We start from the raw sequence: 24,758 nt of genomic DNA on the forward strand, positions 1-24,758 counted from the left end.
TATATATATATATATACCACATCTTCATTATCCACTCCTCTGTTGATGGACACTTGGGTTGTTTCCATCCCTTGGCTATTGTAAATAGTACTACTATGACCATTGGGGTGCATGTATCTTTTCAAATTTGAGTTTCCACATTTTCCAGATATATGCCCAGGAGTGGGATTGCTGGTAACTCTATTTTTAGCTTTGAAGGAACCTCTGTACTGTCTTCCATAGTGGCTGCACCAATTTACATTCCCACCAACAGCAGGAGGGTTTTATTTTCTCCACACCCTCTCCATCATTTATTATTTGTATACTTTTTAATGATAGCCATTCTGACAGGTGTGAGGTGATTCCCCATTGTGGTTTTGATTTGCATTTCTCTAATAATTAGCGATGTTGAGCATCTTTTCATGTGTGTTCTTTGGAAAAATGTTTAGGTCTTCGCCCATTTTTGGATGTAGTTTTTTGTTTCTTCACTATTGAGTTGTATGAGCTGCTTATACATTTTGGATATTAACCCCCTGTTGGTTGCATCATTTGCAATTGTTTTCCCCCATTCCATAGGTTGTCTTTTCGTTTTGTTGATGGTTTCCTTTGCTGTGTAAAAGCTTTTAAGTTTGGTTATGTCCCATTTGTTTACTTTTGCTTTTATTTCTTTTGCCTTGGGCGACTGATCTAAGAAAATATTGCTACAACCTATGTTAAATTATGTTCTGCCTATGTTCTCTTTTAGGAGTTATATGGTGTCATGTCTTACATTTAGGTCTTTAAACAATTTTGACTTTACTTTTGCATATGGTGTGAGGAAATGTTCTAATTTCATTGATTTACATCCAGCTTTAGCTGTCCAGCTTTCCCAACACCACTTGTTGAAGAGACGGTCATTTCTCCATTGTATATTCTTATTTCCTTTGTCATACATTAATTGATAATAGGTGTGTGGGTTTATTTCTGGGCTCTCTATCTTGTTGCATTGATCCATAAGTCTGTTTTTGTGCCAATACCACAGTTTTGATTACTGCAGGTTTGTAGTACAGTCCGAAGTGTGGAAGAGTTACACTTCCAGCTTTTGTTCTTTTTCCTCAGTATTGCTTTGGCAATTCTGGGTTTTTGTGATTCCATATAAATTTTAGGATATTTGCTCTGGTTCTGAAAAAAATGTCACGGTATTTTGATAGCGATTGCATTAAATCTGTAAATTGCTTTGGGTACTATGGCCATTTTAACAATATTAATTCTTCCAATCCAAAAACATGATATATCTTTCCATTTCTTTGAATCATCTGTACTTCCGTTTGTCACTGTGTTATATTTTTCAGCATATAGGTCTTTTACCTCCTTGGTTAAGTTTATTCCTAAGTATTTTATTCTTTTTGATGAGATTTGAAATAAGATTTTTAAATTTCTCTTTTTGTTACTTTATTATTAGTGTATAAAAATGCAAGAAATTTCTGTATATTAATCTTGTATCCTGCTACCTTGCTGAATTCATTTATTAGTTCTAATAGTTTTTGTGTGGAGACTCCATATAGAGTATAATGTCATCTGCAATACTGACAGTTTTACCTTCTTCCCTTTCAATTTTTCTTGTCTGATTGCTGTGGTGTTGAACATCACTTGAAGAGGTGTTTTTATGTGGGAACATCCCTGTGTAGACTTTGTGTGTCCAGCGTTTTTGGTGTGAGGACTGCTTTTGATATGGACATTTGCCATGTCTTTCCTAAAGGTGTGCTGGCCATTATCCCCTTGATAGGGGTGTGGTTGGTGTTGTAGTGTGTAGAGCCTGTGCAGGTTGTGAGGCTGGACTTACTCTCTGCTCCATGGCTGTTGCTGCCCTGTCAGGAGCAGGGTCTACTTCCCAGTTGTTGGAGCAGAAGCCCTGAGGATCAGGTTCAATCAGACTCTGTTGCCCTTGAGTGCACGCCCTTCCCCAAAGGAGGTGATTGCTGAAGCAATGAGGTCTGTGCAGTCACAGAGGACCTATGCACCACTTGTGTAGGTGTCCACGGTTCTGATCAGAAGCAGCACCAAGGTCACTTACCTTTCTTTGTTGTGTTTGTCCTAAATCTAGTGCAAAGCTGTGATGTGAAGTAGGCTGGGGCTGGGGGTTGAGGTATTGTGGCTGCAGGAATTGAGGTGGTTCAGCTGCTGCCTGAGATCTGGGCTGCCTCTGTGGCAGTCTTCTTCCAGGACCCAGATCTAGTGCTAAGCTGCAGTATGGAGTGGGCAGAGCCCAGGGCACTCTCACTGGGAGAGCTGCTGTGTACTCCTGAGTGTGCTGACAGTGGCCACCACTGCTCCACCCAGAACACACTCCAGGCTCTCCTTGCTATCTCTGCATAGCTAGATTGAGTCCTCTCCCAGGGATAGTCTTCCCAAGATTCAGCACTTAGCTGTGGCATCAAAATAGTTTCTAGTTTCCATTTTTATTTCTTCTTTGATCCTTGAGTAATAAGAAGTCTATTATTTAGCTCCCAAATATTTTACAGACTTCTCCAGTTCTGATGATTTTCCAGATATCTTTTGTTACTGATTTCTAATTCAGTTTCATAGTGGTCAAGGAACATAATTTATATGACTTGAGTCCTTTTAAATGTATTGAGACTTGCTTTATAGCAGATATTGTCTATCCTGGTAAATGTTTTGGTAAATATATTTATTGTTGAGTGGAGTGTTTTGTAAATATTGATCAGGTCAAATTGATTGATGGTGTTAAGTCTATTGTCTTTTTTGTTGATTTTATGTCCATCAATTATTGAAAAAGGGGTGTTGAAATTTCCAACTATAATTGTGGATTCATTGATTTCTTCTTGCAGTTCTATCAGTTTTAGTTTCATGTATTTTGAAGCCCTGTTTTTATGTGTATAAACATTTAGGATTGTTATATCTTCTTCCAATATAGAATTGATGTCTATATCATTATGAAATAAACTTCTTTATCCATGGCATTATTCTTTGCTCAGAAATCTACTATGTCTAATATCAATATAGGCATTCCAGCTTTCTTTTACTGGTGTTAGCATGGTATATCTTTATTTATCCTTTTACTTTTAGCCTATTTGTGTCTTTATATTTAATATTATGTTTTGTATCAACAGGTAGCATGCAGTAGGCTTGCTCTTTCATCTTCTGACAATCTCTGTCTTTTAATTTGGGCATTTAAACAATTTAAAGTAATTTTTAATATGGTTGATTAATTCTATTATCTTGTTGTTCATTTTCTATTTGTCCCAACTGTTCTGTTCTCTTTTTCTTCTTTTTCTGTCTTCTTTGAAATTAATCATTATTTATATTCCATTTTATCTCCATTGTTGGCTGATTGGCTATAACTCTTTTATTTTAGGGGTTCCTTCCAGGTTTATAGGATACATCTTGAGCCTATTACAGACTACCCTCATCTTATATTTTACCACTTCACAAATAGTATAAGAGCCTTAGAATACTATAATTTCATTTCTCTTTTCCCAGCCATTGTGCTTCTGCTGTCACATATTTTACTTCTACATATGGTGTAAATCCCATACTCCATAGTTATTTTGGCTTAAATAATCAATTTTTAAAAGAAATTTAAATGATAAGAAAAATATTATATATTTACCCTTATGTATTTTCACTGCTTTGCTTTTTAGTTCTTTTTGTTTGTTTGTTTTGTTTATTTTTTTGATCTATAAATTATATTTCCATCCATTTTAATTATGCTAGTACCTGAAAAGAACTTCCTTTAACGTTTTTTGTAGTATGGATCTGCTTATAACCATTTCTTCTTTCACTTTTTTTAGACAGTTTTATTGAGATATCATTGACATAATTGCATATATTTAAGACGTACAACTTCATTTTTTTGTCTTTTGGGGGTTTTTATTGAGATATAATTGACAAATAACATTGTGTAACTTACATAATGATGATTTGATACTCATACGTATTGTGAAATAATTACCATAATAAAATTAGTTAACACATCCTTCACATAGTTACCTTACATAATGATGATTTGATACTCATATGTATTGTGAAATGATTATCATAATAAAATTAGTTAACACATCCTTCACATAATTACCTTTTTTTTTTTCTGGTGAGAACATTTAAGATCCACTGTTTCAAGTATATAATACCGTATTTTTAACTATAGTCACCATGCTGTTCATAAGATTCCCAGAAATTATTCATCTTATAACTAGAAGTTTTTATCCTTTGACCAATATTTCCCCCATTTCCCCTACCTTCTATCCTCTGGCAAACACTGTTCTAATTTCTGTTTATATGAATTCAGCTTTTTAAAATTCCACATATAAGTGAGATCATAGAGTATTTGTCTTTCTCTGTCTGATTTATTTCACTTAGCATAATGTGCTCAACATCCATCCATGTTGTCACAAATGGCAGGTCATCCTTCATTTTATGGCTGAATAATACTCCATTACATATATATATGTGTGTGTGTGTGTGTATGTGTGTATATATATATACATATATATATATATATATATATATATATATATATATATATATATATATATATATATATACAGCTGACTCTTGAACAACACAGGTATGAATTGCTTGGGTTCACTTATAGGTGGATTTTTTTCAATTAATACTCCAGTACTACATGATCTGTGTTTGGCTGAATCTGTGGATGTGGAATCATGGATATGGAGGGCAGACTATAAAGTTATATGCTGATTTTCCACTGTGTGTGTGGTCGGCACCCCTAACCCCTGCACTGTTCAATAATCAACTGTATTTATAAAATAAATACCACATTCACTTTATCCATTCATCTGTCAATGGACACTTTGTTTCTGTATCTTGGCTATTGTGAATAATGCTGCAATGAACATGGTGGTGCAGATAACTCAACAAATGGTAATTTTATTTCCTTCAAATACCCGGAAGTGGGATTGCTGGATCATATGGTAGTTCTATTTTTAATTTTTTGAAGAGCCTCCACACTGTTTTCCATAGCACTGCATCAATTTACATTCCCACCAACAGTGCACAGGGTTCCCTTTTCTCTACATCTTCGCCAATACTTATTGTTGTCTCTTTGATAACAGCTATTCTTACAGGTGTGAGGTGATATCTCATTGTGGTTTTGATTGTGTTTCCCTGTGATTAGTAATGTTAAGCCCCTTTTTATGTACCTGTTGGCCATTCACATATCTTCTTTGGGAAAATGTCTATTCAGGTCCTTTCCTATTTTTTATTTGCATTATTTGATATTTTGCTATTGAGTTGTGTGAGTTCCTTATATATTTTAGATATTAACCCCTTATCAAATATATGATTTGCAAATATTTTTTCCCATTTTGTAGGTTGCCTTTTCATTTTGTTGATTGTTTCCTTTGCTGTGCAGGAGCTTTTTAAATTGAGGTAATCCCATTTTTCTATATTTGCTTTTCTCACCTGTGCTTTTGGTGTGTTAGCTAAGAAATTATTGTCAAGACGAATGTCAAGAAGGTTTTCCCCCATATTTTCTTATAGGAGTTTTATGGTTTTGAGCCTTACCTTTAAGTCTTTAACCCACTTTGAGTTGATTTTTGTGTATGGTGTGTGATAGAGGTCCAATTTCATTTTTTGCATGTGGATATCCACTTTTCCAGCATTTATTAAAGAGACTATCCTTTCCCCATCTTGGCACTCCTGTTGAAGAGCAGTAGACCATAAATGTGTGGGTTTGTTTCTGGGTTCTCTATTCTGTTCCATTGGTCTATATGTCTTTTTTAATGCTGGTACCACACTGTTTTAGTTACTTTAGCTTTATAATATAATTTGAAGTCAGGAAGTGTCATACTTCCAGCTTTGTTCTTGCTCAAGAATGCTTTGGCTATTTGGGGTCTTTTGTAGTTTCACATAAATTTTAGGATTTTTTTTTTTTTACAGCTTCTGTTTAAAAATGCCATTGGGATTTTGATGGGGATTGCATTGAATCTCTAAATCACTTTGACTGGTATGAACATTTTGACAACATTACTTCTTCCAATCCATGAACATGGAATGTCTTTCCATTTATTTGTGTCTTTTTAAATTTCCTTCACCAGTGTTTTGTAGTTTTCAGTGTATAAATCTTTCATTTTTTTGGTTAAGTTATTGCCTAAGTATTTTGTTCTTTTGTTGCTAATGTAAATGGGATCGTTTTCTTAATTTCTCTTTTGGTTAGTTCATTGTTAGTGTACAGAAATGCCACTGATTTTTGTATGTTGATTTTCGCATCCTACAATTTACTGAATTTGTTTTGTGGTGTTCTTAGGGTTTTTTACCTATATGATCATGTCATCTGCAAACAGAGATAATTCACTTATTCCCTTCTAATTTGGCACCTTCTATTTCTTTTTCTTTCCTGATTGCTCTGGGTAGGACTTCCAGTACTAAGATGAATAGCAGTGGTGAGAATAGGCATCCTTGCCTTGTTGTGGATCTTAGAGGAAGTTTTTCCTCATTGATTGTGTTAGCTGTGGGCTTTTCATATATGTCCTTTATTGTGCTGAGGTATGTTCCTTCTTTACCTATTTTTTGAGAGTTTTTGTAGTGAAAAGATGTTGAATTTTGTCAAATGCTTTTTCTGAATCTGATTAAAAAGTGTGATCATGTGGTCTTTGTCTTTCCTTGTGTTAATGGCAACTATAAACACAGGTGCCAATTTTCATAGATAATGTTAGGTAGATGCATATTGGAAGAACTGAAATGCTAAAGATAAGTTTAATAAACTTTAGAGTAGCAAAAATCTAAAGTAAGATAAGTAAAGTAGCATGGAGCTATCAAGTAGACTCCAACAACTAGAGAAATCAGAGCTTAAATAACGAAAAATTGTCATTTTTAAAGAAGTGATATAGCCATTTGTCTTTTCAATCTCTATAAATCAAGACCATGCAAAGGCTACTGACAGAATGATTGGTACATCACTCTATACTCTCAGCCAGTCACAACTTAGAGGTTTCAAGTCATTTTCCTACTAAGGAAAAATGGGAAGGCTTACAGGGAAGAAAAAAAAGATAACTACAGAACGTTGTGTGATAGCAGATTAACAGCCCTGGCTCAGTGAATTTCCATGTATTATGTGAAGTATTTTCCTGTAACTTTTGGCCTTATATCAAAAGGAAGGCAAATGAAGTGGCTAGCCCTGATATGAACAATGGTATTTTTTCCTTCAGACAAGCTAATTTATTCTACTTATATGCATAAAATAAAAAATTTAACATGAATGAATAAACATTTCACTTGAATAATGAAATGTTTTTGAAAAGCAACTGTACATATCCAATTACATATATGATAACAAAGAGATAACTGAGCTATTCTAGAGTCTTATCTGGTTAAAAGAAAAACTCAAACTACTGCTCATCTTCCCAGGCAGAAAAAGCAAGTCTCAAAAACAAAAAGGAATTCTGTCAAAAAATAAGAACATCCCACAGAGAATTCAGTTAACACTAGAATGAGGATGCCATAGAGAAATTCTAGGGCTATTATATAAGAGTAAAAACGTTATATCTACAATTTAGTAAAAACCATAACAGTAATGTAAAAGAAAGGAACAGGTATATACATTGCTCAAAAGTGAACCTCTCTACAAAACAGGCAACCTCATACAATGTAGTATGGGTATAAAGTGAGACCACTGAAGGCAGTTTGGTAGTGTAGATCAAGGTTTCATAGATTGGGACTTACCTGGTGGCACAGTAGTTAAGACACCACACTCCCAATACAGGGGGCCCCAGTTTGATCCCTGGCCAGAGAACTAGATCCCACACGCGTGCTGCAACTAAGAGTTCTCATGACACAACTAAGGAGCCATGTGCCATAACTAAGGAGCCAGTGAGCTGCAACTAATGAGCCCATGAACCACAACTAAGGAGCCCGCTTGCCACAACTAAGATCCGGCACAACCAAATAAATAAATAAATACATAAAGATTTCATAGATTTTACATCTTATATTCTCACAAGTCCTCTTCTAGGAGAGGAAACTCAGAGTAATAACCTGACATTTGGAGCCACTTTTCTCCTCAAAACAGTTGTCAATTTGAAAGCAGCAGCTAAGAGGCTGAGAAGTTATTCAGAGATTTTGGCAGTCTCACGGGACTGGGTGAATTAAAAATTGGCTTGATTCAGGGCCTGTCAAGAAGGAGGGTCATTGATAAACACCCCAGGCTTTCAGTTGTAACTTCAAAGGTACACACAGTATTAAGGCTATCTTCAAAATAAACCAGCCTAATTGGGGCCAAAGCCTAGTGTCAAATTATTTCACACCCTGATTGGATTAAAGTGGTTTCCCCCCAATGTAGATGGCTGCCAGAAGTTAAAGTAAATCCTCTCTGGATCAAGAAAAAATTATACATAGCTTTAAATTACCTCTGCAATGTTTAATCTATCATACTAGGCACTAAGTCAAAAATAACAAGGCATACAAACAATAAAAGTTGACCCAAAACTAAGATTAAAAATGGACAATAAAAACAGCCCTAGGTGATCCAGATATTATGGTTATCTGACAGGGATTTTTTAAATAACCTTGACTAAAACAGTCAAGGAATTAAATGACAAGAAAAATTTTTAGCATAGAACTGGAAACTAAAAATAAAAGAATCAGTAAGAAATTCTAGAAAAAAAATCCAATAACAGAAATTACTATTTCAAAAGTAGATGAGTTTAACAATATATTTGATGCAACAGAAGAGAGAATTATTGAACCGGAACATTCTCAGAAGAAAACATCCAGGCTGAATTATAGAGAGCAAAGAGATTAGAAAAAACAAGCATAAGGAAAAATTAGGGCAAGATTTTAAAAAATCTAAATGCTTGTAATTGAAGTCACTAAGGAGAGTAGAGAAGGACTGAGGTAGAACAGTATTGGTGGAAATACTGGCAGAGAATTTTCCCAAAAATGAAATACATCAAGCCACAGGTACAAACAACACTACCAACTCCCAGCAAGAGAAAACATAGGGGAAAAAACAAACAAACAAAACCTTAGGTATGATGTAGAAAAACTTCTAAAACAGAAGTAAGGAAAATCTTAGTCAGCCAGAGAAAAAGGACACTTACCTTCAAAGGAACAACAAAAAGATTGGTAGCTGGTTTATCAACAGAAAAATAGAAAACAGAAAACTCTGGAATAAATCTCTGGTGAGGGCATTGAGACCAAAACTGCAGGCAATATTTTTAGCACTGTGATTCTACAATTCATAAGAAGCGTATGTTAGTTTTCTCTTGCTGTCATAGGAAGTTATTAGCAACTTAACATGGATAATACCCACTTATTACCACACAGTTCTTTCAAAAATTTCTGTATATATTTAAATACTATACTATAAATCCATCTTAAAAATGTAAAACAACCTTATAGAAATGGACTAAATTATATGAAAGACAATTTTCAAAAGAAAACTGAGTAGCCAATAAGTAGCTTACTCAACTGCACTATAAACAGGGAAAATCAAGTTAAAATAACAATGAGATATTTTGTACCCAAGATATTAAGTATTAAGAAGTCTGAAAATTTCAAGTGTTGTGGAACAAGAAGAAGGAACAGCGCATGCATAGGCAATGGGTGAAGCATGCAATGACATGAATTATCACAAGTCTTGTGAGAAATTCTTGTGGTTTTGCAATTTAAGCAAAGATAGGAAGTAGGGAAAAAAAAGAAATTAAAGAGGCTGATAGATCACGTAGGGCCTTGTTTCCATGCTGTGACATTGGTGTTTTTCTCTAGAAAGAAATGGTCAGACTTTGAAGGATTTATCCTTGTACAAAGATTGCTCTGGAAGCAAAATGTTGAATGGTTAGGAGGGAGCAAGACTGGAGAAACCAGTTAAGACACTGTTACACTGTGACACAGAGGTGATGAGAGCCTAATGAAGACAGCAGCAATAGGGATGGAGAGAAGGCACTATATACAGAAGATACTAAAGAGTAATATTAATAGAACATCATCACAGATAAGGCAAAAAGGATAAGAGAGCAGGAGAGTAATAGAAGTTTCAGGCGTGGCCAACAGGATAAATGATGATGAAATTTCCTGGAATAGGTTTTCTACTTTTCTAAAATGATGAATTCATTTTGGGGCATGTTGATTTAGAGGTATCTTTGGGGCCTTTCTTTCTACGGGGTCTATGGGTCTGAAGCTCAGCAGGAAAAGGATTTAGATTTAGCAGTCATCAGTGTATTAATGGTTGCTGAAAACCCTGTTTGTGGGTGATATCACGTGTATAGAGTGTGATGGGAATAAAAGAGGATTAAGGGCAGAATCCCAGGGATTCACGTCTGAGAAATGGATGAAGGAAGAGAAATCTGAAAAAGAGACTATAAAGGAGCAACCAGACTGGTAGAAGAAAAACAGTGGACTTGGGGAAACAAGGAGAGAAGGACCTGTCTGGCAGAGGCAGGTATCACAGAGACATTAAGACAAAGACTGAGTGGTGGGAATGTAAATTGAACCACTATGGAAAACAGTATGGAAGTCCCTCAAAAAATTAAAAACAGAACTATCATATAATCCAGCAATTCCACTTTTGTGTATTTATCTGAAGAAAGCAAAACCTCTAATTCAAAAAGATATATGCACCACCATATTCATTGCAGCATTATTTACAATAGCCAAGATATGGAAACGACCTAAGTGTCCATCAGTGGATGACTGGTAAATAAAATGTGGTATAAATATAAAATGCAATATTATTCAGCCATAAAAAAAGAATTAAATCTTGCCATTTGCAACAACATGGATGGACCTCGAAGGCATTGTGCTAAGTAAAATAAGTCAGAGAAAGACAAATACCATATGATCTCACTTATCAATGAAATCTAAAAAAAAAAAAAAAAGAACTCATTGATACAGAGAACAGATTGGTTGCCAGAAGCAAGAGGTGGGGAGTGGGCAAAATGGGAGAAGGGGGTCAAAAAGTACAGATTTCCATTTATAAAATAAGTCATTGGGATGTAATGTACAGAATGGAGACCACAGTTACTAATACTGTATTGTATTGAAAGTTGCTAGGAGAGTAGATCTTAACAGTTTTCCTCACAAGAAAAAATAATTGTAACTATATATGGTGATCAATGTTGTTAACTAGATTTATTGTGGTGATCATTTTGCCTTATATACAAATACTGAATCATTATGTTGTACACCCCAAACTAATATAATGTTATATGTCAATTATACCTCTATTTAAAAAAAGACAAAGACTGAAAAGTTACCACTCAATTTACTAATTGATGACCAATTTAAGAGGGCCTTAATCATCTTGGTCTAAGGCAGAAATATGTGGTCGTGGATTGAGGGAGTGAGTAAGAGATGAAGAACTCATGCCGTAGTCTTTCCAAAAGCTCGGTTGTGATGGCAGTAGGAAGTGGAAGCCAGAGGAGGATTGTGTTTTTCTTTTTTAAGGTTATAGCACTTGGAAGATATGTACATATTTGGGGGAAAGAGGCAGTCTAGAGGGAGAGGTTGGTGTGAAAGGAGAAAAATGAATGGGACTGAAACACCAAAGCAGCAGCAGGAGGTGGTAAGCAGAGTTTCACTTTAGATGGGAGAAGGGTTCCTCTTGCACTGAAACGAGGTGGCTAGAACGAAGAGGTCAGTGTGGGCATGGGTGAACCTGCATCTAAGTGGAAAGCAGGAAAACACACTTCTTTCTGATGGCTCTATTTTCTTAGTGAGATCATTTTCTGACAATAAAACTGGAGATGTGAGGCAGGGATTTGAATGTTGTTGAGGGAATGACAGAAGGTGCTGGCTCAGCTCATGAAGAACACAGTTTGCTGCCAATCGCTAAGGGCCCACATGTGGCTGGAGGCCACTAATTCATTTGCTGGCAGCAGTCTATACTGTGTGTGTGTGTGTGTGTGTGTGTGTGTGTGTGTGTGTGTATCTTCTAGCAGTGCTCAACCACCAGGGTGTATACAAAATTTAAACAATTTGAATTGTTGGATCAAACTTCTTTGAGATTTTACTAGCTGCAAAAGAAGAACAAGAACTGACATTTATTGAGAGAACTTGGACATGGCAGTTAATCTCTCTAAACCTCAGTTTCCTTTTCTATAAAGTTGGACTAAAAATAGTACCTGTCTCACTGGGTTGTTGTGAGAATTAAATGAGGTAATACAGTTTTTTTCAAATTTTTTATGGTGAACTTCAATAAGAAATATGTAGCCTTTTGTGAGAATTAAATAAGTAACTACCAGTCCACAATGCCTTTACCAAAACATTTGGAGACTTACATGTTTCCAAATTCAGAATTTGGAGGATTTTAAGAAAGTAATATGGTGACTAGAACACATATTACGTAACACCCCAATAGGGCTTGGAGAAGTATCCAAAATCAAACAGTAATCTTTCCACAGCCAAATTTATGAATAGTTACACAAATCATGAATGAAGACAGTAACTAGCCTGTCCTCAGTTTCAGGTCAGGTTTTGCCACCAAAGGAATTCAGGTCAGATTTTGCTTTAAGTGTGTTTTTTTAAGAATCTTTTGGTTTTTCAGATATGTTTGCATTTTGGAATTATAGATATGAAATCATAGATTTATTGATAATATCTTAAAAGTGCCTGGCACATCATAAGTATTGGTTCCTATTATTGGTAGGGGTATATTTCATTTTTAAAGTTATGTCCCTAACCCACCAAAGGGATTTCATGGATTATTGGGTTGGCCAAAAGTTTCATTCGTTTTTTTTCCGTAAGATGACTCTAGTAGCACTTAGTTGTCTTTAACTTCATTCAAAACAATTTTGTTAGATTGTATGTGACAGCTGTCATATAAGCATGCATTTAAAAAAAGACATCAAAATTGGTGAATTTTTGTGTGGCCATTTTAATATTGAAGATGGAAGAAAAAAAGCAACATTTTCGGCATATTATGCTTTATTATTTCAAGAAAAGTAAAAATGCAACCCGCATGCAAAAAAAGATTTGTGCAGTGTATGGAGAAGTTGCTGTGACTGATCGAATGTGTCAAAAGTGGTTTGCAAAACTTTGTGGTGGAGATTTCTCGCTGGACAACGCTCCATGGTCAGGTAGACCAGTTGAAGTTGATACTGATCAACTCGAGACATTAACTGACAGCAATCAACGTTATACCATGCGGGAGATAGCCGACATACTCAAAATATCCAAATCAAACATTGAAAATCATTTGCACCAGCTTAGTTACGTCAATCGCTTTGATGTTTGGGTTCCACATAAGTTAAGCAAAAAAAACCTTCTTGACTATATTTCCACATACGATTCTCTACTGAAATGTAATGAAAACGTTCCGCTTTTTAAACAAATTGTGATGGGCCATGAAAAGTGGATATTGTACAATAATGTGGAATGGAAGAAATCGTGGGGCAAGCGAAATGAACCACCACCAACCACACCAAAGGCGGGTCTTCATCCAAAGAAGGTGATGTTGTGTATATGGTGGGACTGGAGGGGAGCCCTTTATTATGAGCTCCTTCCAGAAAACCAAACGATTAATTCCCACAAGTACTGCTCCCAGTTAGACCAACTGAAAGCAGCACTCGATGAAAAGCATCCGGAATTAGTCAACAGAAAACACATAATCTTCCATCAGGATAATATTTCTTTGATGACCAGGCAAAAACTGTTACAGCTTGGCTGGGAAGTTCTGATTCATCTGCCATGTTCACCAAACATGGCACCTTCGGATTTCCATTTATTTGGGTCTTTACAAAATTCTCTTACTAAAAATTTTCAATTCCCCGGAAGACTGTAAAAGGCACCTGGACAAGTTCTTTGCTCAAAAAGATAAAAAGTTTTGGGAAGATGGAATTATGAAGTTGCCTGAAAAATGGCAGAAGATAGTGGAATAAAAGGATGAATACGTTGTTCAATAAAGTTCTTGGTGCAAATGAAAAATGTGTCTTTTATTTTTACTTAAACACAGAAGGCACTTTTTGGCCAACCCAATACTTATAGGTTGTGACCCACACTCTGAAAAATGCTGATATATAAATGTTTAACCTGGTCCTTGATACATACTAAGCTCTCAAAATGTTAGAAGGGGAAAAAATACCATCTTATATGTGTATGTTTTAAGTTTGCAGAATTCTTTTAAGCATATAGTTGCAATTCATGTTCACAGTAACCTTATCAGAAATAAACTAAATAGTTTAACTTTCCTCTTGATCTACTTGAGAGTTTCATGTCTCAGTATTTCTTGTGAAGAACAGTAGGAAATTTAAATAATAATAATAGTACCTCCCAATGGCATTTTTATCTTGATACCTAAAGCATTTTTAAAGTTTATTTTATGTGAAAGATCATTTTGTTGCACAGATAACCAAACAGAACTAAGAAATCAAGCCATTTGCTTAAGGCACAAAATACACTATTTCTACATGGAATTTGTCCAACAGAATATACAGCTTAGGAACAACTTCCAAAGCATATTTATTATTCAGTCCTTAAAGTGAGCTAAAGACACGCTCATCTGAAGGCACCTTATAATCTTTGAGTTTTATTTTCTAGTGCTCTTGGAGACATTAAAATAGCTGAAGTGAATGTCAAAGGTTTATGCGTGAAGCTCATTAACTCTTCCCTTGACAAAGAACTGGAAATCGGAAATCATATTCTCCAACAAAATGTGGATGGACAAACAGTCTCTCTGTACCAATTCCTTCCCAATATCAAAATGCAGGCCAATTCCACGGTAACAGTGAGTATAAGATATAAATACTATGAGCTAGATTTGTTCAGGGAAAACTCATTTACCCAGTCAGACCATGGCTTAGCACCAGTGCTTTCTTCATCCCTTGATCTCTCTGTTAAATGTGATTTTTTGGTTGTTGTTGGTTAATTGTGCCACTTTGTCCATCTCTGCATATAAATGAATACCCATAATTAAATTTCCATAGCTTTCTTCAATTTGGCATACAATACTTTGTGCTTTTATGATTTAACTATCAAAATAAAATACCTAAGTTCCTAAAACTCAGCAAACATAATCTTTAAAGAAAAAACAAAGAGAGGGTTTGTTTAGGTGACACTGGAGAGTTCCCCTCTCTTTCTTGGGCTTTACTTTAAACCACATACAGTAGCTGTTCAGTTACACAGCTTGACATTACATATTATACAGTCATTATATTTTAAAAACCTCACCTGCTTAGAAAGATGTGTTGCAATAACCCTCTGACATTTATAAAACTATGTTGAACTCCAATGGCAACTGTTATTCACGAACTATTTTCTTTCAGGTCTGGGCAGCAGCATCTGAAGCAAAGCACCAGCCACCATCAGATTTTCTTTGGAAGGAACAAAACAGATTTAGGACAAGCCCCAATTGTACAACAATCCTGTGCAAACCTAATGGTGAAGTCAGTGTCCTGTTCTTTTTTTTTTTTTTGGCTGCGTCGGGTCTTCGTTGCTGCACACGGGTTTTCCCTAGTTGCGGCAAGCGGGGGCTACTCTTCGTTGTGGTGCGCAGGCTTCTCACTGCGGTGGCTTCTCTTGTTGCAGAGCACTGGCTCTAGGCGCTAGGCATGCGGGCTTCAGTAGTTGTGGCTTGCGGGCTTAGTTGCTCCGCGGCTTGTGGGATCTTCCCGGACCAGGGCTACGAACCCACGTCCCCTGCACTGGCAGGCAGATTCTTAACCACTGAGCCACCAGGGCAGCCCCGAGTCTACTGATTTTTAAACAGGGCTAGATATTTTTCACCCACCACATTGTTGTCCTATATGATTTGTAGCCTCTATATTACATGTCAGAAATTTAATAGGCATCTTATATGATTCAACGCCTGGGACTTTCCCAATACACTGTTTTCTATTAGAGATTCAGACATGGAACAGACCGCTCCTGTGCCACAGGAACTCAAAGGGCTATTTATATGTACGTTATCTCCTTTGATTCTCAGATTATTTAAGCATTTTACAAAGGAAGAAAATGGGGCTTGGAAAGTTAAATGGCTGGCTCCAGGTCACATGATAGGCAAAATGGCAACAGTAAAATAAAACCAGACAAAAGAGCCTACAGGGTTCCTATGGTCAACATTCCAGAGGTGAAATTAAAACATCATTTTATCACATTATCACTGTCATTATCATCAGAGGTTTTTAAGCCCCCTATAGTACAGGAAGAAATAAAATATTGCCCTTGGCTAGGAAAGGCATACAATCTAACTGAGAGAGATTGCACTCAAAAGATCATAAACATATTTGCCACGCAAATATCTATGTTTGAGCTGCAAAAAAAGAGAATCCCTAACTGATGAACTGAACCAAACGTGGGGTTTTCCTGCTGTGAGCCATGAAATTAAACCTTTTAAGAAAGATTTCATCTTTCTCTTTCTTTGCTGTGGGCCTAGCCTAGCTGCACTTGCCTTGTGTTGCTTTTATGTCTGTTTAGCTGGCAAACAAAGGGTTTGGCAATGGTTACAGCATCAACCCAAACCTCTAATTTTATAAACTAAAAACAGATCATGAGAACAAGTAGAATGATAGGGCACACTTCGGTGCCTAACTTTTCTCATGTTGAACAAAAACATAATTATTAGTCCCTACACATGATTTTTCTGAATAATTTTTGCACATATATGTGCACATATATGCCACATATTCAGGAAACCAAAAAAAAAAACCTGCCTACCTAGGATTCTAGCCTGGAGAATGTGGTTTCCTCTCCATGTCTTTAGTTCTAATGCCCATTTCCCCATCTCAAATAAGACTAGATAGATATATAGATAGATAGAGTCTTAACTATTAAAAATTTAACTTATTAATATTACAACTACTGTTTGCATAGTTCTTTATAGTTACAAAATTCAGTAGCTTAACTGAATATCACCACACCCTCATATAACACCCTCACCACCACCCTCCCCATTTTACGTATGAGGACACAGTCCAAGACAGTAGGTGACTAATCTGCCTGAGGTTATACAGCTTGTAATTTTCACAACTGGAAACTAAGGCCAGGATGTCTTACTACAGCCTCATCATGTGTTTCACTAATCCTTACACAGGACGTAAATGACATTACAGTTTGACTTTGAAATTTTATTGCAATAAGCCTATGTCATTTAAAAAAGAAAACCTATAACTTCAATAGTATTTCATGTTAATAAATCATTTTTGTTAGGCTGTTGCCTGGTACACTCCTATCCACTGGAAGCAAGCATGGGAGAAATTAGAGACTGACATTGAATGTGACAGATGCTCAGTAGTAAGTCCAACATCTCAAAGGCACATGTTTCATTGGCCAGCAGCTACAACTACAACTAAAGAAAAACAAGACCAATCTAAGCAAGATATCTCAAAATATCAGGTGGAACGAGTTCAAGCTTCTCTTACAAGGTAAAAGTTGCTTGTTTTCTTTTTTTTTTAAATTAAGTCCTTCCCACAATTAATAAGGGCCGAACCGGTGGGAGTGACTGGCTGACAAGTAGATATATGATGAATAGGTAAATCAATAAAGACCAAAACACTCCTATTTTGAATAAGACCATAAAAACCATAATAGCTTTTATGTTTTAAAACATAAAAACACAGAGCTAGTAGGGTAAACTCATGGGATGATAAAGGCTGTCAATTTCCACTGGGTGATATCAAGACCCCTCTGGTCATTTCATTCCATAACAGCACTGCTGTTAGAGGTAAGGCCGTGGAGTAGTGCAGAGATGAAGTTATCACCACACCTTTGGCAGTGCTTAGGTGGAGGAAGATTTGCATCATCTAGAATTTTCATCTTGGATCAAGAGCTGGCTGTGGCTGAAAGAACAGAATTTATGTTATTCATTTGTAGGCAAATGCTTCTGATGTGAATAATGGGGCTGCCCACAAAGTCTAGAAAAGCCATATTCTCTGGTCTTGGAACATGCTTTCACTCTAATTGAGCTTTCATTATTAATGCCACCGTATGAAGTGCCTTTGGGGTTCAATTTGGGCTTAATTTTTCTTTTACAGAGAAAAAGAAATCCCACCAACCCTTTTCCCCAATCACAGCCCCTGGTGCCACAGTCCTCATGTCTCTGCACATCCTTACTGTTCACTGATTGATCCTCACAACACCTACATGACTGAACGCAGCTTAGACAGACAGCCCAGGTCTCAGTCAGCCAAGCCTGATCTAGCCAGGTAAGTCAAAGGGATACTTATTCCAGTGGAGAGTAAGTGGTGAGTATGTGTGTGTGTGTGTGTGTGTGTGTGTGTGTGTGTGTGGAACTGGTGAAAAGGTGGTTAAGTTGTAAAAGTCTCTAAGTATTAAAAAGTATTCATATCCTCAAGAACAGATGGCCTCGAAAGCAAGTACCATGAGCCATTCACTTATTTGCTCTAGCACAGTTATCTGAGTGCATCAATGAATCCAAAGAACAGCATGGCCAGCAAGAGTACATAGGCTTGGGCTTCCCTGGTGGTGCAGTGGTTAAGAGTCCACCTGCCGATGCAGGGGACACGGGTTCGTGCCCCGGTCCGGGAAGATCCCACATGCCGCGGAGCGGCTGGGCCCGTGAGCCATGGCCGCTGGACCTGTGCGTCCGGAGCCTGTGCTCTGCAACGGGAGAGGCCACAACAGTGAGAGGCCCACATACTGCAAAAAAAAAAAAAAAAAAAAGAGTACATAGGCTTCTTGAAGTTTGGTCAAAAGTATATTTTGTTTTTCATTCGGCAAGATAAATTGGTCCTATAAGTTAAGCTGTGCTAAAAATATCCATCTTTTCCAAACACACTCTAATATTATTACCAAATTCTTATTCTTTTTCACCCAGAAATTTCTTATTTAAATCTTCTAAATAAAGCTTTTAGAGTTGGTGTTATTAGCCTAGGATCTGTTAATGGACTTCAGGAAGTCCATGAATATGGCTAAACTTGGAGAAAAAAATGTATGCCTATATGATGTTTTCTGGCAAGAAAGTCCATGAGGTTTACCAGATGCTGCCAAATGATTAAGAAGAACTGATTAGACACAGTGCAGATTCTAAGCTGTGGAGAAAGACTTTCATGGAGCAGCTGTATCCCGGTGAGGTTATAATGATTTACAAACCTATACTTAGCAGAGGGATGCTTTTTTATTTTATTTATTTTGTTTTTTTGTGTGTGTGTGGTACGCGGGCCTCTCGCTGCTGTGGCCTCTCCCGTCGCGGAGCACAGGCTACGGACGCGCAGGCTCAGCGGCCACGGCTCACGGGCCCAGCCGCCCCGCGGCATGTGGGATCCTCCCGGACCGGGGCACGAACCCGTGTCCCCTGCATCGGCAGGCGGACTCTCAACCACTGCGCCACCAGGGAAGCCCCAGGGATGCTTTTTTAAATGAAATCTTTGCAGAATCCCAGTATATGAAATGGATAAAAGGAGACCCGTCCAAGATGAAGAGTGATTCCCACTACCCACTACACCCATCTTCTTCTTTCCTCCTTCCCTGTGACCTTTCAGACACCTCTCTGGAATCACAGGATTCTGTACACACAGTATAAGAACCACCATGTTAGTAAGCTAACACATGTTGGGAAATAGCACCCTCCAAAATAATACCTTTTAGAAGTGGAATGATGGAAATTCTGTAAATTCCTGAATGTATTCCATTGCCTAAAATTAAGTATCCTGTATCTTTGTGCCTGAGTTTCTTCATCTGTAAAGTAAAAGACTTGTGTCTGATATTTAAAGACTCTTTCAGTAATGTTTTATATACACATATACATTTAATATACATATTTTATAGACACACATATTTAGTACTTTATGAGTTAGATTTGAGATTTCCAAGAAGTACATTCATGTTTTTTGCCAATTAATGATAGCCTTGACTGTTTTACTTATTTTGAACAACTTGTTTTCCAGAGAAATTTGACTTCAAATTTTCTTGTTGCACCTTTTTATAGTGGTGGCAACTCACCTTGATTATTCAGTAATTTTTTCTATTCAACATAAATTTCACTGTATTTGTATTTTTTTTATAAATTTATTTATTTATTTAATTTTGGCTGCGTTGGGTCATTGCTGCATGTGGGCTTTCTCTAGTTGCGGTGAGCAGGGGCTACTCTTCGTTGTGGTGTGCGAGTTTCTCATTGTGGTGGCTTCTCCTGTTGCGGAGAACGGGCTCTAGGCACAGGGGCTTCAGTAGTTGTGGCTCACAGGGTCTAGAGCACAGGCTCAGTAGCTGTGGCACATGGGGTTAGTTGCTCCACAGCAAGTGGGATCTTCCTGGACCAGGGCTTGAACCCATGTCCCCTGCATTGGCAGGCGGATTCTTAACTACTGCACCACCAGGGAAGTCCTGTATTTGTATATTATGTAATTATAATTTTATTTATTTATTTTTGCGGTACGTGGGCCTCTCACTGTTGTGGCCTCTCCCGTTGTGGAGCACAGCCTCCGGACGCGCAGGCTCAGCGGCCATGGCTCACGGGCCCAGCCGCCCCGCGGCATGTGGGATCCTCCCGGACCGGGGCACGAACCCGTGTCCCCTGCATCGGCAGGTGGACTCTCAACCACTGCGCCACCAGGGAAGCCCTGTAATGGTAATTTTAAAAGAGAGTTGCTTTGATACCTTCAGGGTCTCTGTTCATCATTACATACTTTTTAAATTTTCTATTCATTAAATTTTCAATATTAACAGATATACATGAGAATTTTAAGAGTTTTTCTTTTATTTCAATTGAGAAAGATGGCCACAAAGAGACAGATGTTATGAATGACTTGTTGATCATTGATTGGGTAACAGCAGTCCCTGAATCAACAGTTCATTTCCTTGAAAAAATATGTAACATGATTCTTCAAGCGAAAGTTACCTTGTTTGCTAATTAGCCAGTCTCTTTTTAATTTGCCTACCATTGGGCTATTTGCTATCAGTAGCACATTCCTCAACAATTGACAAAGAAAAAAAGAGATAAAACAAAAATTCACCAATTTTACTCAAAATTTCTTCAATCCTGCTTCTTCCCCCTACAGTGATAAATAAGCTAGTTTGCTGAGTTACAGAAGAAAGAATCTCAGTTGCACGTGACTCTTCTACTGGGACTAGCTGCCTTGTTTTTAACTGTGCCTCTCAAATATATTATAGAAGAGCTTAGAGACTAACAATTAAGATAATTTTAAAGAAACATCTACACATCTCATGCTTACTTTATACCAAGCACATTTTGTTTTTTAAACATGTTAAAATACAGAAAGTATAGAGGATAACGTTAAAAGCACCCATGTACTTATCCTTCAAGATTAATGCATGCTAACATTTTGTCATATTGCTTCACATTACCAAAAATCCCATAAATTTGAAATCCCCTTTGATCTTCTTTTGAGTTCTGATATGAAATAGGAATAAGTCATTCTGGTCCTCATTATCACACTTTAATTACATATATATTAATTCATAAAACATGTATAGTATAATTGATGTATTTTTAATTTACATAAATGGCACTAAATACAGCGCATGACACAATAGTTTAATACATGTTTGATGAAGGACAGACAGAATAGGAGACACTGAAGGTTTTTAAACAGGCATCTTATAGAGTTATATCTGCATTTTAAAGAGAATTTTGGAAGCAGTGTTGAAAATGAAGTGGAGTGGAAAATATTCCAAAATCAAGGAGGAAAGAAGGAAGGAAGGAAAGAATAGAAAAGTAAGAAGAAGACAAAGAACAAAGCAGGTTAGAAAAAGAGACTGGGGACAAGTTGGTCTTGTAGAGTTATAATTTGAGTCCCAAAAGGACAGGAGAGCAAGACTGGGGCAGAAGTAATATTTAAAGAAATAATGACAAAAATCTCAAAAATAGATGAAAGGCATCAAGCCACAGAAACAAGAAAAATAAATTCTAAGCAGCACAAATCCAAAGGAAACTACACCTATATATTATAATAAAACTTCAGAAAACCAAATAATGGAAGTCAGAAGACAATGGAATGAAATCTTCAGTGTGCTAATGTACTAAAAAGAACTATCCTGGAGTTCTATACCAAGCAAAAATCAACTTCAAAAAATGAGGTGAAATAAATAAAGACATTCTCAGGCAAACAAAAGCTGAGAGAATTCATCAACAGCAAACCCACATTAAGGAAATACTTCAACTAGAAAGAAAATGATCTTAGAAGGATGCACAGAGATGTTGGAAGAAGTGAAAAAAAAATGCAGTCAAAACATGGATCAACATAAATGAGTATTCACTACACAAAACAATACTAATATTGCCTCATAGGGTTTAAAATATAGAGAGAATTTAAATACATGACAACTGTATTAGTTTCACAGGGCTACCGTAACAAAGTACCATAAACTCAGTGGCTTAAAACAACAAATCTACTCTCTCACAGTTCTGGAGACTAGAAGTCAAATCAAGTTGTCACCAGGGCCAAACACTCTGTCTCTGAAGGTTTTAGGGGATTATCCTTCCTTGCCTCTTCTTACCTTCTGTTGGTTGCTGGCATTCCTTGGTATTTCTTGTCTTGTAGATACATCACTCTAACCTCTGCCCCCATCTTCACATGATCTGTGTATCTGTGTCCATACTTCCTTCTTCTTTTAAGGACGTCACGAGTCATTGGATTAAGGCACACTCTAATCTAGTATGACATCATCTTAACTTCATTACATCTACAAAGACCCAGTTTCCAATTCACAACCTCAAGGGGTTAGGACTTCAACATATATTTAGGAGGGACACAATTAACCTATAATAACAACAGCAATAGCACAAAAATTGGGAGGGGAGTAAATGGAGTTAAAGTACTCTAAATCTCATGATTTGTCCAATAAGTTATAAAAGTAACAATTTATATTAGACTTTAGTAAATCAAGTATGCATGCTGGAATCTGGGATAAACACTGAAAGAATAGTATACGAATGTTGTGTTGCTGACATATATTCCATACTTTCATCATCATTCAGTTCAAAATATATTCTAATTTTCAATGTGACCTTCTTTGATACATGGGCTATTTGGGGATAATATATCACAAACAAAGTGGATTTATTTCAAGAATGCAAAGTTGGTTCAAGCTTTGAAAATTAATTAGTTAACAGAATAAAGAAGAAAATTATAACCATCTCAATAGATATAGAAAAATCATTTGATAAAATTCAATACCCACCCGTGAGGAGAGAACCTTAGAAAATTAGGATTATAAAGAATTTCCTTTATATCTACAAAAATCCTAATGCAAACTATCATACTAAATGGTGAAGTAATTGAAGTTTTCCCCTTGAGATTCAGCTCAAGGCAAGAATTCTCTTTATGATTACTTCTGTTCAGCATTGTACCAGAAGTCCGAGTGCAATAAGGCAAGAAAAATGAATTTACAAATATCCCATAATTCATCAGTTTTATTCCCAGGAATTATATATGCCTAACAAATACATACACATGTGGACCAAATGACAAATACAATAATTATAGCAACTCTATTTGTATTAGCCAAAATATAGAAGCAATCCAATTGTTCATCAACAATAACATGGATAAATTATGATATATTAATACAATCCCATAAGCAATGAAAACTAACTACTGTTACATGCAATAACACCAGTGAATCATAATATTGAACAAAAGATGCCATACTGAAAGGAACATATATTATACAATTCCGTTTATATAAAATTCAAAAACATACAAAACTATGCCATGGTGTTAAAGGTCAGAATAGTGTTATCTCTGGAAGAAAGAAAGGAATAGTACTTGAAGATTACACAAAACTGCTTCTAGAATACTAACAATATTCCATTTCTTGATCTGAGTGGTGTTTACATGAATCACTGTTTTCATCGTGCTGTGCAGTTATGACTTGTGAACTTTTCTGCATGTATGTTATACTTATAAAAGTTTATTTTTAGAAACTTGATGACAAAGAAAAGGAAAATTAGAAAGGGAAGAAAGCATAGTTACAGTAATGAGCACTGACAACTTATACCCTGACAAGGAAGGAGAAAGAAAACCTAAAAAAATAGACTGATGAGCTCAAAATAAATGTGAATAATATGAGGCTTATTTAGTGTAGGAGAAAAATAGTCTTACCTGAAATATGTCTAAGCATATCAATATATTGCAATGTATTCGTCTTATTATAGTTCATCAGAGCGCAGTCATTTCCAGGAACATCTCATGGCAGAGATGGCTAATTACTGCCCCTAAACGGTTGTTCCTTTAGACACAAGACCCATAGGTCCAGGGAAACCTAAACTCATGGCCACCAAGAATAAAGCCTGTTTTTCTCAGTCTCTGTATCTAGGCGGAACCATGCGTCTACATTCTGTATGATAGAATGTGAACAGAAATTGTGTACACAGCATCTGGATCATGCCCTTGGACAGTGTGCTCCTCTGTGTCTCCTCTGTGCCATGATTACAGGGTGGAGCTGCCATCTTTCAAGTCAGGGATGAAGCCATGTGTTGAGGATAGAAAAGCCATCCTAAATGCCCTGTATTGGCACATCTCCAGACTAAGATAGAGAGAAACCATCTTGTGTCAGCCCTTGTTAAGTCTAAACGAGATGGCCCACATGGGATCATTACCATTTAGTTTCACTTAACAGACTACTGATCAAAAAGGAAACAAAAATCTCAGCTAGAAAGGACATTTTTAAGACAATCAGGTAAATATAAATATATAATGAATGTTAGATATGGACAGATCACTGTTTTTTCCTTAGGTGTGTTAATTTTACTGAGGTTATATTCGTTGTTCATAGATCCATACAGAAATCTTTACTTGCTTCCTAACGGTTTGGTGTGGTATAAGCATAGATAGATAATGCAAATGTGCCAAAATATTAATTAGTGAATCTGGGTGACAGGTATACAGATGTGGTTGTATTATCCCTTC

At 36.6% G+C, this 24,758-nt stretch overlaps 1 protein-coding gene and 1 long non-coding RNA gene across 3 annotated transcripts in view; one reads left to right on the forward strand and one right to left on the reverse strand.

Annotated features, from left to right (window-relative positions):
* Positions 1-24,758, forward strand: part of LMNTD1 (lamin tail domain containing 1) — a 442,963-nt gene that overhangs the window by 404,340 nt on the left and 13,865 nt on the right. Inside the window, exons 13-16 of the mRNA XM_060166722.1 lie at positions 14,473-14,659; positions 15,198-15,317; positions 17,080-17,294; positions 17,904-18,074. Of these exons, the coding sequence (XP_060022705.1) occupies positions 14,473-14,659; positions 15,198-15,317; positions 17,080-17,294; positions 17,904-18,074 (693 nt within the window). The remainder of the gene's footprint in view (positions 1-14,472; positions 14,660-15,197; positions 15,318-17,079; positions 17,295-17,903; positions 18,075-24,758) is intronic.
* Positions 17,047-24,758, reverse strand: part of LOC132529775 (uncharacterized) — a 112,391-nt gene continuing 104,679 nt past the window's right edge. For both annotated transcript variants that reach the window (XR_009543567.1, XR_009543565.1), the window contains one exon: positions 17,047-17,708. This is a non-coding gene — a long non-coding RNA (uncharacterized LOC132529775). The remainder of the gene's footprint in view (positions 17,709-24,758) is intronic.

This window comes from Lagenorhynchus albirostris, chromosome 11 (genome assembly GCF_949774975.1).
Source record: "Lagenorhynchus albirostris chromosome 11, mLagAlb1.1, whole genome shotgun sequence".
NCBI lineage: Eukaryota > Metazoa > Chordata > Mammalia > Artiodactyla > Delphinidae > Lagenorhynchus > Lagenorhynchus albirostris.